The sequence below is a fragment of the Nesoenas mayeri genome (genome assembly GCF_963082525.1).
Source record: "Nesoenas mayeri genome assembly, chromosome: 3".
In the NCBI taxonomy this organism is placed as follows: domain Eukaryota; kingdom Metazoa; phylum Chordata; class Aves; order Columbiformes; family Columbidae; genus Nesoenas; species Nesoenas mayeri.
Genome location: NC_137544.1, coordinates 47,240,619 through 47,256,353, shown reverse-complemented (window position 1 = coordinate 47,256,353; position 15,735 = coordinate 47,240,619). Strand labels below are relative to the sequence as shown.

The 15,735-nt window shown below is 36.9% G+C and overlaps 1 protein-coding gene across 1 annotated transcript in view; it reads left to right on the top strand.

The window, feature by feature from the left end:
- The window catches only part of SEC63 (SEC63 homolog, protein translocation regulator), a 60,019-nt gene that overhangs the window by 17,907 nt on the left and 26,377 nt on the right, over positions 1-15,735 (top strand). Inside the window, exons 3-9 of the mRNA XM_080341109.1 lie at positions 514-628; positions 4,251-4,363; positions 6,884-6,945; positions 10,495-10,553; positions 11,296-11,346; positions 13,907-14,015; positions 14,667-14,761. Coding sequence (XP_080197235.1) covers positions 514-628; positions 4,251-4,363; positions 6,884-6,945; positions 10,495-10,553; positions 11,296-11,346; positions 13,907-14,015; positions 14,667-14,761 — 604 coding nt within the window. The remainder of the gene's footprint in view (positions 1-513; positions 629-4,250; positions 4,364-6,883; positions 6,946-10,494; positions 10,554-11,295; positions 11,347-13,906; positions 14,016-14,666; positions 14,762-15,735) is intronic.

Sequence of the window (15,735 nt, the reverse complement as noted above, 5' to 3'; positions counted from 1 at the left end):
TCAGCTCTTTATGTATAACTCCCACCCTCAAAATAGTTTGTTGTCTGTTATGCATCTGTTTCAGCTTTTTTTTTTCTTTCCAAACATTGTCTAGGATCAGGTTAAAGTAATCCTTTAAAACCAGGAAATACTGTTGTATTCCTGCTGAGGACAGAGACTTAAAGAATGGGAAGAGTCTTTTTTTGATAGCGGCTTGCCTGAATTTAAAACAAACAAACAAAAAAACCCCAGCAAAACCAAAACTCCCACAAAAACCAACCAAACAAAAAAAGCCCCAAAAACCCCAAACCCAAAGAAAACAAATTAATTACAAGTCAGAGCAGCTGTCTCATCTGTGTCAAAGGTGGTGTTATAACTGAAAAACTCATACCTGGTTTAAAATGGCTTTAATGTGTCTCACTGCTTTAAGATTGTGTCTTGAAGACTGATATCAAGTGGCTTCTTGTGTTACTTGTAGAACTATACTAGAGCCAGTGGATTTGTACATTAAAAAAATTTATTTCTTCCAAACAGGAAAATAGTCCTCCTGGCAGGCTGGGCATTATTTTTGTTTCTTGCATACAAAGTTTCCAAAACGGACAGAGAATATCAAGAATACAATCCTTATGAGGTGTTACATTTGGATCCTGTAAGTAGTCTGTACTACTGTAACTGTATATTTTATGTTTAGATGTTGAATTTAAGACTTTTTTTTAAACAAAACAAGCTAGCTTTAGTGAATGTACCTAGTGATTTCATTCTTCTTGGCATCTGAAAATTACTGCTGCTTATTGTAAAGTCAGTCTTTACATATTCTTTGCCTATTATCTGTACTAATTTATAACTTCTGTGTCTAACTCCTTCAAAATTCTAATGGCTTTTTAAATATAGTGAGGTGGATTTTTTTAGTCTATTTTGAATCTTACCATGATATTTATTTCCATGCTTGGTACAGGAAAAAAAGTCGTACTGGGTGTGAAAATCCTCTCAATAGCCATTTTTAGAGATGCTGCGGAATAACGTGAATAAACAAGAGTGCAGATTCATTTGATTTACAGCCATTGTACAGCAATATTTCTCTTGTAAATGAAAGGTTTCACTAAAGGTTATTGGTGATGCACATTTTGATGTAGTAAAGGTTACCTTGAATCTCAGTTGCATCTGTGAATGCAAACAACAAATTCTGTATAGTGATACCAGCCAACTGGTTTATTGAACTCAAAAAAAAAAAAAAAAAAAAAAAAAAATAAAAATAAAAAAAAAAATATATATATATAGTGTTTATCCAGAAAGCAGATGCAGTACTTTATTTATATGGAAGGTCAGATTCAAAATGGATATAAGAAGTTATATATCCTGAGGAGACAAATAGGTCTTCTGGATGTGTCTTAAACTCTTTAGTCTTGTCAAACTCTTCACTTCATCTTAACCACAATACCTCAAGCAAATTCTTTGCTTATGGTAATTATTCCCTGATATAGCTCCTCTTTTGAATAACAGTAGAGTCGTCTTTTCAGTGCTGAAGTCTGAGGTATGTTTTACTCTCCAGTCTAAGGAAGTACACTGTGTGTACAGCTCAACACAAGAACCAGTTTTGATTAAACTTGATGCATATTGTTACTGTGGGAGAGCTTAATATGTATACGAACATGAACAAATACATCTCTTGCCATTAGTGACGTGGCTCGTTGGCATAAAGACTGGCATCACTGGTACTGCTGCTCTAGGCTAAGAAAGCCACTAGAGCAGAGATGTGACTCCAGCCTGTTTCTAGCTGGACAGGTAGAACAAGACCCCACATGCCATGTGCAGAGAGAAGTTATTTCAATTCAGCCTCTGCTCAGTTCCTCTGAATGACCAATTGCTGACTTGCATTCTCTCACTGACGCACAGGAATGAGATAAATTTTCACTGTTGAATAGTATCTGCAGTTTAAATGTTCATCTATCTGGGTTAACTTCGGTTAAACAAATATGGCTAGGGATTAGATCATCAGAGGATTTTCTTTTGTCATCCTTGGCAAACTTCTACAAGTAATAATCCTGAGGGGGGGAAAAAAGTTCATGTCTAGTGAATTGTAACTGAATGTTTGTTAATGTAAACCTGTATGCATGCTGGAGAAACGTGCATCTTACCCAGGCAAAGAAACCAATACGGGAATGCTCTGGTCACTGATTGGGGGATGGAGCATGTTGTCATAAGGACAAGTTGAATTAAAGCCAATATGTTACGAGGGGGATGAAGAGATGGGTGTGAAGATAGAGCAGTTGAAGCAGGGTTCAAATTAGAGTTCAAGATTCCAGAGCATGTTTGCTTTTTGTACTTGAGTGCTATCAGAGGACTTACGTTAGCTCCCCTTGAAAAACTTCTGGTTTGGGCTACATGAAAGTGAACAGCTTTCTTCTGTTACCATTCAAGTGGAACCTTTAGGGTTGTTGCCCGCCCTGCTGATGTTGAGGTGATACAGATGTTGAAGTGCTGTTAGATAATGGAAACGTTGCTGTTAAAAAAACCCCAAAACTTTAAAAAGAAGAAAAAATTTGCAGACAGGCACTTGAAAGTTTTAGTACACAATAATTAATTTGCTTCTTTACATTCACGCTGTGGCCGAGATTTTTTTGTTGTTGTTGTTTGAATCTTCTGTTAGCATATCAGCGTATATGACGAGGCTATTTCTCCAGAGGAGAACTATAATATGGACAGAATCAGATAACGTACATGTGCCTTATTTTGTATAAAATATCAGCCCTTTGTTTTGAATATAGAATGGCTCTTTTTGGAGCACATCACTTGAATTCACTAATACATAAGGCACTCAGTGTTACTAATTTATTGAGTAAACATCCTTACTGACATTTTCCAGGTAGGATCCGAAACAGAAAGGTGAAGCTCAACACTGCTTAGTTTTGAATTCTTTAAGTAAGACAATCAGGGGCATTAATTTTTTTTGTAAGTAGTTAATAGAAGGAAGCTCTGTCTTCCAAGCAGAGTGCTGACTGATACCAGCTGTCCTAGGCTGCTGAGTGTTTCTGTAAGTCAGGCCTAACCTCTGTAGTCTAGCACTTGAAAATGAGGACTAAGCAACTAATGATGGATGGAAAGTCTGTCATCAGCTTATTAGGGATCACATGCAACATCTGCAGCAGAGAGAAAAAATTAGGATTTTTTTTTTTAATGAGCAGCATTCATGTAAGCCATGAAAACCCAACTCTTCCTTTCCAGCCAACTTATTTTTTTTTCCGTTTTCCAGCTTCTGCTACTCATCTGGCATTCTTCATCTAGTTTTGAAATGGCTTTTTTTTACTTGAAATCAAATTTATTATGGAGTAAATGAATCCTGTGCATTAAATGAGATAGGCATACTGTTGAAAAATAGTGCTGGAAAATTATAGACACATTGTATAGAGAGAGATAACAGCAAATGAAGCCTCAGGGCAGTTTAATTTTTGGTTTAATTTTTTTGAAACAGTACCATCATTTTAAAATTACTTCTTGTGTGTTAATTATTCATTTAAGGTCAGCATGCTGGACCTCTCTACAACAAATGTTGAGAAGTCCTTTGGTAATGGTTTTGTGAAACTCAGCAGGTAGCTTACTAGAAAAACTTCATCTGCACTTGCTATAAACCTGAAAGTTAATGCATAGGGGGTTGTGTTGGTGGCATTTAACAATGTGCTGTAGTAGAATAAAAATTGATCTCTTTCTTAGTTATAGGTCATATATTCCCTTTATTTAAGAAGTTTTGAAATAATTTATCGGTAGGATGATTCTAGTCAAAAATATTCTCAGGCAGCAGGGCAATCCACTGTTCCTGGTGACTGACAGATTTATTTCTGCCTACAAGCTGCAAGTGAGCCATCGATCTAGATCTATGAGCTCTTGCTTAAACAGAAGAGTACTGCAAGTGAGAATTCCTTGTATTCATGTGTATATTTATGAAAACATGAGATTTGTCAAACAGATAAAAAGCCCCTTTTTTTTTTCCTATGGATGGATGAACTAGGCAATCCAGAAAAAAAAATATCCAGTTATCTGAATGTCTTTTTGTTTGACTGTGACCTCTAACTTGATTTAAAAATATAATGGTTATAAAAATGTTTTTTAAAAAAAGTCATGTTTCCATGAAATACATATGTAGTTTCATGATTAGAACATAATCCTTTAGTTCAATGAATGGTTTAGAGAAATATTGCACAATGTACTTTAGAATATATAGAAGAATGGATTTGATTTAAGATATTTATTAATAACTCAAAACTTTCCTTTTTAAGGGAGCAAGTATATCAGAGATTAAGAAGCAGTACCGTGCACTATCGCTGAAATACCATCCCGATAAAGGAGGAGATGAAGTTATGTTCATGAGGATTGCCAAGGCCTATGCAGCGTAAGTTTCTTTTTTGCCTACAAAAATGGGAACTTAATACTGTGAGGAGGGAAACCATTAAGGTAATAGCAGCCAGGAAAAATCTGTTTGGATAGGTAATGAAAGTCAAAACATGTCTTAGTTCAGCTCATACTTGCTTCATGCAAGTTGGGAAGGATAACTTAATTGTTTAGCAACTGTCAGAATACTCTAAGCTGTTGGGTCTTTGTATTAAACTTCCATGTCAGAGAGTTTCCAGTGTGATACATATTAAGTCTTAAAGGTGACAAAGAACAAAATGGATGATGTGGATTTTAACCAGCCAACCCTGTTGCAGCAATTCTGAAGTGTTACTTAGAGAATAAATACACTGTTAATTTTTCTGATTATAAAGCTGAAGAGTAGGAGACAGTATTTCAACTCTGCTCCTGTCTAGCAATAGAAATGTTTCATTCTGGTTCTGGCTTGGTTGTCAGCTCTCCCACATCCCTTTTAATTTACACTTGCCTTGTGGTCCTGATTTTTGACTCTGTGACCGCTTCATGTTATCAGCTTAGTTCTTAAAAGCTGAATCCTTGAATCCCATTTTCCTCCAGAGTATTTTTTGCCCTTACCTCTGCTTATAGCTTTTTTCTTTTTTTTGATCTGAGAGATTATGTGTAATATTACAAATCTGTATAAAGGAAATCCCTTTTTATTGAGTTTTTCCATATTCAAGATGTGGGTTTGGGTTCATATGTGGAATGTTAATGCAGTTTTATATTTTCTGCTCTAAATGGTTAGCTGTCAGAGTCGAATACTCTCTGACCAGGTTTGCTTAGATATTCCACATGTGGAGTGTATAATGTTTGATATCAAATTTACTTATCTGAAGATAGTTGATGTTACATGGGATTTCTGATTTAGTGGAGTGATACATTTGTTTTGCAGTTTTAGTATATTTTGTAAGTTAGATTTAGCAAAATACAGCAGTTGCAATACATGGTTCAATCACATTACCAGTGTTATTCTTGTTACCGGGATCTCTAATACACTTACTATGTTGATGCTGGGCATCCCCAGGCACCAGGAAGGTGTATGTGGGTCGAAGCCAGCTTGAACCTGTTGTTCTCTTCAAAAGTCATACTCTAGTTGTCTAGTTTTTATACTCAATGTTGGACTGAGCCAGTTATGCACTTCCCTCATGCTGGTCTGGCAAACTCAGGAGACGTTCATACTGTTTTAATACACTCGAGGAGAAACATTTATACTATCGGGTGATCCATTCAGCTGTTGGTAGGTGTTTATCTAAAACAAAAGCCACCTTCTGGTCCTCTTGGTGTTGTGATAGAGGCAGCTGCTTTGCAACAGCTGTGGTGAGTCACTGTGGTCAGTCTGAGTGTCATGGCACATCATCCTTGCTGTTCTCCTCCAAACCTTCTTCAATTGTAGAGGGTTATTGGGTCAGTCACATCATCTGAGAATGCAGCAAGCTGGTGATTTCTGCTTTTAAGTCAGTTTTCTATGTGGTTGACTTTACTCACTGAGAGTCCTGTTTGAGGTGAGGCCTGAAACAGAACCAACACCACGCTCACTTGTGCAATTTTGAAGTTGTCCTTTCTGCTTACGCACATCTGCATCACTTTGAAAGTCTCTTCAAGAGGATATTCTGTTACTGCTTTTTGAACTCTTGAAGCATCTCACTTTGCAAACTAGCACTCAGTGCTTGGTGATAGTTTGGTAGTTCAAATGCTAAGTGCACGGGTTGTGGCAGAGGCATATCCTGAAGTAAATGACAGTCAAGTTCCTTAGCCATGCAGTCTTGAAAGAATGTGGAAGTGACCCATTCAGTGAGCCTGCTTGTTAATGAGTGTGAGACTTGGAGATGATCAGGAGATGTCTGACTCACTACGTTCCTTCTGTGAGACAGAATCTTCCTTATAGTGAATGTGTTATGTTCTGTTTCCTAAAGCGGTATCCTTCCTGTAGTAGCAGGGATTCTGTTAGAGGTGGTGTAATATTGCCAAGAAACTGTCACTACCGGACAACCATAGAAACTTGAAGATTTAGGAGGTGGTGTCTTAATTTATTTCTGTCTTCTTAGATATGAAACTAGGGAGTTCCAGGAAAAAAAAAACAACCAAACACATACTGTCAAAGGCTAAAAATCTAGAATAAGAGAATAAAAGCTCGTATGGACAACTTCTGCTTTATGAACTCATCCTGCATGTTCACTTTTTTTCCAAAAAAAGATGATGTTTTCAGCCCTTGACTGTGCAGTCACTCTTGTGAAAGGGAGATGTGATTTGTCCATCTGCAGTATGAAGGTGCACCTTCTGTGTCTGTTTTCTTTTGCTGTCAGAGTGCTAAAAGAATTTGCCTGTGTGTCATGAAGGAATACAACAGCGTTGTTTCATACAAAAAATAGCAGAAGCTGTTGAATTTGTTATAAACCATCTCTGAAGGATAGTATAAATATCACATTATAGTTTTTCTGTATGTTAATGATTTAGAGAAATTAACCTACTTCTGTATTAACTCAATATCTTGTCTTGAATCTAGTTTAACTGATGAAGAATCACGAAAAAATTGGGAAGAATTTGGTAATCCAGATGGACCACAAGGTAACAACTATGAATGACAGAAGTCCTGTAATTTCTGTGTATTGAGCCCTGTAATACCTGATCATTTGAGAAGCACTCAGATATTAATATATATGTATATATAGAATATATATTTCCCATGATTAGAAGCAATGCATCTGATCAATTCTTTCCTTGTAAAGCTGACTCTGGGGTGGTGGTAGGAGGGAAAGGCAGGAAAGAGTTTGCGTTCTCATTTCTCAAACTTTGTATTGGGGGGGAAAAAAAAAGAGTATTTTTCTAATTAGTCAGCTTCAGTCAGTATCCGGAAAGAATGGCCAATATTGAGGGAGGTATAGGTGAAAAACAGAATATTTCCAACCAGGAACTTTCCAATTTTAAATCTTTCTTGGTATTTAAAATCAGATACTATAAATGTATGTTGAAAAATTAACAACTATCCATAATGCAATAAACACATTTCAAAGGGATGTATGTGAGAATATGTATATGTTTAAATAAATACCGTATACAAATCTCCCTTCAGTTTGCTGGAAGCAGTACTGTGTGAGTGTAGCTCTATGCCATCTTCATCTTGAAGGAGTCCTGGTGGTTGTCCCTATGCTGGTAGATTGTTCCTGGGCAGGTAGCTATGTGGGAATTATCCTGATGGTTGCATATTGATGTTTTACAGTAAACGATTGAAACTAAAACAACTAAAGACTGAAAGTTCAGAGATTTTTTTCCACCCATCTCTTGTTTGCAGTTGCATGAGTCACTTGTAAAACATCTTTGTGACTGTTGTTTAAGTGGGCTAGTTGCGAGGAAGAATATTGTATATTTAGCTGTGCTTATTACAAGCAAAAGGGAAACATGCCATCTGTTAGGACAGGTCTCCAGAGATATCTGCTTGTTGATGTCCTGCACTTTGCAGGACTAAGTTCTACTGCATACCAACATGGGATGAGTTAAGACTGGCTTTGGAAGTAGTAAATGGAATTTGTAACCGAATTGCGAAGTTACAGGATGGCATGATGGAAATCTGTGCTGGAAATTCTTCTTCTGAATGATATCCAGCCAACATGGGAAATTAATTTTAAAAAGGGGAAAAAAAGTGCTCCTAATCCAGTGTTTCAAAGAAATGATCTTCCCTTTCCTTTCTAAACAAAAACAAACAACAAAAAAAAAAACCAACTCTACCAACTAAATTGTAGTCTGACGAAGGCATTTCTTATGGAGTAAGGTGGTGGTTCTCTTTCTTTAACCACTGCTTTATAGCATAGCATATTTCTTTCAGTCCTAGCTTCTCTTGGTTTCCTAGCCAGGCAAGCAGGAGGACTGCATCCCTCTTGCTGCAAAATACAAATAAGATCTTGCTTCAGAAATGCTGTCACAATATCAGCACGATGGCACTGTAAATTTTACCCTGGTACATGCACAGGTAGTTTTACTAGAACCTTTTCTGATGCTGAACTGTTCTTTGCACGCACAACCTACAAACTTCGTGTTGCCAAATCACAGGATCTCAAGTTGGGCAGCATGTCAGTGTCCTTGAATGGACCTGAGTCTGTGACTTCAGAAGAAAGCTTGGCCTAAAGCTGAGGATTTAAAGGCATGAAGACCATTGTGTGGTTGTCTCAGAGATTGCTTTCACAAACTTAAGGGACTCTGGGTTCCCAAAGGGCAAAGTGAAATGATTCCTTGGTAGGGCAGCAGTTTGAACACTGGGTGTGAAAACTCCTGCTCTTCTGAAACTAATTCAGATTATGGTGGAGTTGGAGTTCTCTGATTTGCTTCTAGGTCTCTCATCATTGCTTCATCTGAAGGGTGGGAAGAAACCTGAAGTTTCCTTTCTCCCATCATCTGTTCTGTAACCTTGCTCCACATTGAGGTGTGAAGAGCGTAGTGTAGTGTAAAAAAAAAAATAAAAATCTGTATCAGAGAAATGCACTCTAGTTTTTTAGTTCTGTGTGGTCAAAAATGGAGACAGTCTCTTCTAGAGGTGTATTCTGGGATGAGTTGTAGCATATCTGGTGTTAGACATGTCTGCCCAAGTTAGATGAGGTACATCCCACCCTCTGTGCCTAGCGCAAAGGACCAGCAAGGAGTATTCCTCTCTGTCTAACCAAAGCAGCATGGAGGTTAGAAGCAGGCAAGAGTTTCTTGTCTTTGGCATGACTTGATCCTTTGCTAAAAGTGAAATACTTAATGTGCAAAATCATTTGAAGAGTGTTTAAAAGCAGGTGAGGGGACTTGGAAAGCAAAAAGATATGGTTTTGATAATGTAAGGCAGTTTTAGTAGACTGTTTCCCATTGGTATTTGCTAGTGCTTCAGCTCAGTGAGCATGGATGGGGGCAAGGAGACCCGCAGACCAGGAGAGAAAGAGCTTTGTTCTGAACTACTTTTGTTTCTGAAACAGTTTAAGCTACTGTCCTAAAGGTCAGAAATATTGTGGGGAACTGAAATTGATACCACCAGTAAAAGACACGTATTTTTAGTAGATTCTTCTAAAAATCCATAACCATTAACAGATAGGGAAGTGTCTCTGGACTCTTCTCCAGAGGACGGCATTTCCCATAACTTAATGTGGTAAGTTCACTGGTTGTTATTCTGTTGAGCTCCTAAGCTTGAGGTGTGGTCAGGTTGGTCAAATGTGTGAGTCTCAACAAATAGTTGTTTCCAGCTTACCTACATAGAAGTCATGTTAGGCTCGTGCGTAACAACTGGTTGTCTGAGTTAATGGCTGTCACAGTCTGTTAGATACAATTCTGACACTGTCTGCAAGTACATAGGGGATGCTAGCCTGTCCTTATTTAATATTCCTCATTGATACCTACTAGTTCTGAGGAAGGTATGTTTTCTGGTTTTGTTTTTTATTAAGCAAATCCTAGAAGTTTGTAGTTTCTTTTTTTTTTTACTTTAGGGTGATTAGTGTTTTCAAAGTTCAATTTATTACCACTACAGTGTCAGGCTATGTTATGCTATTCTGTATTCAGATCTGTGTATTGTACAATGTTACTGTTACAGAATCATGTCTTCTGTTTTCTGCAGACTAAATCCTTTCTAACTGAAAGGTATTCCTTTCTCTTGCTTACTAATCACACAAAAATTTGAACTGGCAGAGGGTTTTGTTTTTACAATTTACAGCTTGGAACACTTCTGCAAAGTTATAAAGTAATAAAACCTTTCATATAATTCATTTGCTCAAACAGTTTTCTTGCAGTTCATGTGTTTACAGAACTATATGTATTTAGACTGCTGAAAACTCTGCAAGGCAAAGCTCAAATATTTCCATCTGTGAAATCGTTCTTCTTTTTTTAATATATATTAATAAAGCTTGCACATCTTTCACTGCAATATGTTAAACTAAAGTCTTTGGTATTTCAGATGTTGTATTTGTCTTACTGTGTACTTGAGTGTATTTCTAATTTGTTTTTTGACTTTGCTAAGTTTGTTAGTATTTTGCATATCAAGGGTGTTAAACACAAGGATTTTTTAATGGGTTGGTGGTTTTTGTTGGTTAGACTTAATGTGAGTTTAAAACAATTCCTTAATATTTCATAGTGAATTCATTTTCTTTCATCCTACAGCTACAAGCTTCGGTATAGCTTTGCCGGCTTGGATTGTGGATCAGAAAAATTCCATTTTGGTGAGTCAACTTACTTAGCTCAAGATTTTAAGGTGAACTTTCAAGTGTTCACCTTAAAATGTTCTTGATACTGTGCATTTTAGTCGAAACATCTAGTTAATAATACTTTGGTGCAAATGCGCATATTTGAAGAAAATTTCAGGAGTCAGAAGTGATAAAGTAGCTTAAATCTAACCTTTGAAAGTAAAGTAGTAACATGCTTGGAAAGATCTCATTGCTATGATAATGAAGTTGTACTGTGGTCACCCCTGCTACAAAGTATGTGTTTGCTGTTGCAAGGAGGCACCACATAGAACTGTTATTTGCTGGATTTCTGTAGTTCCATCTAGTTTGCTAGTGATGCTGTAATCGGATAGTGTCTAAATGCTCTTTCTGTTGCATTTGTTGCTGCAAAGGCGTACCTGCTTGATTTCCCTTAGAGCAGTAGTTATCTCTGTCCACTGCATCACAATTCAGCTTCCAACTCTTTAATTATTAAAGAAACTCACCTGAGACAATGTGTGGATGATTGAAAAGATTACTTACACTGAACTGATGCTCCTTATTTAAACCCTACCCAACTGATTATATTACTTGTAAGCTGTTCTTCAGAAATAGTGACAGGCATTATGCAATAAGCTTGCTTTAATTATTGCAGGTTTGTCGTAATAGTACTTGGCTATATTTTATAATAAAGATTAAGCAAGAGTGGAATTAAGTAGCTGAAGTATCTAATGGAGTATCTTTCATAACCTTTCTCTAGGTTTTGCTTGTATATGGATTAGCATTTATGGTTATTCTTCCAGTTGTTGTGGTGAGTATTATCTATTTAATATTCTACCCTCTGTAACCAAGCTGTAAGCAAAACTGTCTTGGATGTAAGTAGAGTTGTTTGTTCTTGCCTTTTGTGGAGGCAGTGAGCAAACAAGCTTTTTTTTTTTAATATGGGTGTTTTATTATGGAAAAAGTGTAGCTGCTGTAGAGTATCCAGAAAAATGCAGTGCCATGATAGAGAAAAGGCTGTAGGGAAAATATTTAGATATCACAAGAGTTAGACTGAATTATGTAATTTGTCTTGTACCTTCTGTCATTCATCACATGAAAATTAATACAATGCGATAAACTTAACAGTATGTTCAGTGGTCTTAGAGTAGAGCCAAGACTGACATGTCTGTAGCTGGTGGTACTAGAATGATTACTGTATGTGGAACAGGCTGTTGGTTTGTTTTCTCCTAGCAGCTGTTTGTTTTTTTTTTTGTAACTTCAGTTTTTATTGATCTTCAGCATGCCATGAGATATCTGCCCTTGAGCTTTCATTGTGTGAGGGATCTGTTGCTGGGTGAGTGGTATTTCAGGGCTTGGGTTTGCCCTACAGTATCAGTTTCGAACAAAGTACCTTATCCAGTGATGGTGCATTTGGAGTATTGCGTAAATACTCAGAAAATTGACACCCAGAAACCTTCATGCTCTGGGAAGATGATTTTTCATTTGAGAAAGTGTCCTGGGGTCTTGGCAGCTGCTTGTATCTCTTTTTGCAGAGGCTCAGGCAGGTATTATCCCTTCTCCTTGAGAGTCTTGCTCCATAATTGAAGATTTAGTGTAGAAAATCAGATGTGTCAGTTTCAACAACTTGTTGAATAAGAAGTCTAAAATCCAGGGTACAAAGTCTGTGGTTTTGCTGTCTTTCCTTTTAGGTTTCAGTTAGTGTCTGTTGATGCTTTTTTGTATACGTGTACTTTTAGTGATTTATACCAGGTTTATTGTAGCTCAAGTGACAGTAAACATCCTTTCTGGTATTACAAAACAATGTCCTGAGCAGAGGAAGGAAATATCTGCCTCTTACCCTTATACCAGATGTAGACTGCTTCATTCAGACTTGTCACTGTAAATTTCTTTTATAGTCAGTGAAGAGGAATTGACGTTTTTATGGAGCAAGTTATTTTATAATTTCATTCTAAAGTAGACATACAAGATGATTCATGCCTTTAATGGGTCTATTTCTATTTTGTGAATCAATAAAGAAGCCGAAGTTAACTACAGTGTAGTCATCCTATATCTGAGATAGGCATCTAAAATAAAGTAAGGGTAGTTCCACCCTCTGAATCCAGATCAACAAAAAAGGAAAATACTGTTATGTAGTTCTTCCTAGACCTCCAGTGACCTAAATAATATTCTGTGCGTGAGCTGAGATAAGCTGTATCTGCAAAAGCAGTTAGGGCAGCCTCTTTCATGTAGATTTGGACTGGCTGTAGTTTTGTTTTTCTTTCAGTACGTATACTTAGACAAAAATTTGATAGCTGTGGGATTATAAACCAAATTTTTCTGCAGAAAAAGCTTCAAAAAAGTTGTGTACTGTTTTCTGTCAGGGTTCATCTATTTGTGGAATAATTAAACCTAAGTTATTTAAAATAAAAAAAAAAGTTTGTGGGGAGCCAGTCCTAGAGCATTTCCCAAATAAATAAGTGAATTGTAGAGGTCTTTCTGTATTAGGGGAATTTACACTATTGCCTATTAAATTAGCAGTAGTAAGCATCACTTACTACTTCGCATCTTGTTACTTTCCACTTGTGAGAAACTTCACAATAGATTGAGCTGGATCTTGGATGTTTTTCCTAATGCTAGTGAGCTTTGCTTACAAGGAGGAGTTTAGTGAAAAGACTGCAGGTTATAACCCAGCACACCATTTTTCTTAAAATACATTATGGAGAACACTCACTGTACAGTGAGTTCCATAATTTGAAGTCAGTAGTGTAATGCTAATGAGGGAATTAGTGGAGTGCTTCTGAAGGTTTAGAAAACCTTTTCTGTCAGCCTGAAGGTGTATGGCTTAATTCTGAAAATCTGCAGCAGGAGCACTGAGCTACCTCCAGATTCCCCTTCTGAAAAGAGTTTCCTGCTTTGGTGACTTAAATGTATATATATTTTTTTTAATCTGATGAAAGAAATCTCTTATGTTGTTATTGGTTTGGTGCCTTGGTCTGCCTAAACGGAATGTGATTTGAATGCTGTGTTGCATTGTAAGGAGAAAGTGGTAAGTCCAGTGACTTTACTGTTTAGTGGATTCACTAAAATAACACCAAAACTAAAGCAGTGTATATGTGTATGTGTGCCTGTGTTGTGTGGGAATTCTTGAGGCTAGAGATCATCTAAAAACTTTTAGCATCAGATTCTCTCAGATGAATATATTGGTGTGCTTTTGAAATTTGTGTCAGCAAATAATTTGTTGTTGCCTTCTTTCTGAAATTCAGTTGACCTTAACATAGGTAAAATCAGTTGGGCTGAGTTACCTGGTTGTAAACAGATGTGAGATGATCCAGCACAGCTGTTTTGATGGTGCATTGTAGCTGACATCAGTTTGTTTTTAAATGTTTCAGGGTTCCTGGTGGTACCGATCAATACGATATAGTGGAGATCAGATTCTCATTCGGACAACTCAAATATATACATATTTTGTCTATAAAACACGGAACATGGACATGAAACGTAAGTAAAAGGCACTTTGAAATGTTGCTGTGTCCATCTGGAAATATCAGTCTGCTGATGTTAAAATGCTTTTGCTTTATAAGCCTTTGTTAGGTTAAAATAAGGTTTCTTGATCTTTAGAGTGTTTTTAATAACTTCATTTAGTTTTAAGTGAAAAGTACTCTGTAAGAAGACTTGAGTATTTGGGAGAGGGAGTTATATAGATCTATATGTCTGTTTAAACAAACAAACAAACAAACAAAAAAGGATATTGCATGTTGCGAAAAACATGCTGACCTGTCTGTGGTCCTGTTTTTGCAAGCAGGCAAAAATAGCTTTGATTTGTTCAGAAGAGAACTTCCTCAAAAATTAGGAAAGAAGCTTGAGTAACTGTTGCTGAAAAAGCTGGTTTTGTGAAGGCAAAGTCAAATGCTGGACTTGGTGCCGTGCAGAATGGAGCCTTGAGTGAGTTATTTTGTCTTGTGCCAGGCATTGGTTCTTGCCTCCTTTGCCCTGTGGCAGCAGTGACTGACCCACTGAACAGAGAACGAGGATATTTATGGTTGTTGGGGGAAGAGTGGGAGTACGTTTTATGGCTGATGTCTCTGAAGAGCTCAGTGGCATAAGGATGTTGCTGACATTTTCTCTGCCTGCCTCTAATTATCTTTGCAGGGCTTATCATGGTTTTAGCAGGGGCATCCGAATTTGATCCTCAGTACAATAAAGATGCTACAAGCAGACCAGCAGACAACATTCAGATACCACAGGTTAGTTATATCAAGAGATGTTTTATAAATAATCAACCCATTGGAAGGAAGAGGGAGATTGTGCTTCTAGTTGAGCAGCTGACAGAATTCACTTTCTCAAGACACTAATTTTGTTGAGATGTCACTGTATCCCTTCAGAATTAGGAATTAGAAGCTAGACTTGATTTATTTTCATTTTTTTAAAGAAAATATAACATTATTTGGTGATAATGCTTAGCTTAAATGGAATCAGTTTAGTATATAGACTGCTGGGTTGGGTTTTTGGGGAGGAGTAAACTACATAAGGAATTGGTGTCAGTCCTTATAAATTTTGACTATTGATATAAAGAGATGATAATCATTTGATGAAGTTCTTTAGAATCACTAACACAGATCTGGTTAAATATGTTAATACTGACATAAAATTATCTGATGTTGGAATTAATAATGTCTTTAGATACTATAAAGATTCCTCAATGAATGTATGTTCCCCTCTGGTTGCCTTTTATTTTCATTTCTATTCAGTCTTCCCAGCAAAGATGGCATAATGCATACTGTGGCAAATAATTATTGCTAGCAGAATTTTAGGAAGCCTTATTTATCAGAAACAGTTCGGTTTTAAGAAGCTTAAAGTGCAGTATAAAAATGCTTCAATGAAAGTGTTTCAAGTTGGCAAAATGGGGGGCTGGTAGTCTCACAGATTTAACCTTTGGATGCATGCAATTGAATTTTCAAGTTATAAACATACTTTGATGTCCTGAACATAAAGAAAATAGACTGAGATACCTCTCTACTGAATTGTCTCTGTCTCTTTTACGAATTCTTTATCATCCTGTGTACTTGAAGAGAGGGAGTTGGAATTGTGGTTACGTGAGGTTTTCCAGCAGTGGGAGCACATGACTGGAAAAGATCACCTTGGTCATCACTTCTTCACCTGTGCTGTTGCAAGCATTGGTATTGTGCAAGTCCTTTTGCATTTAATTGTTTTTTATTTG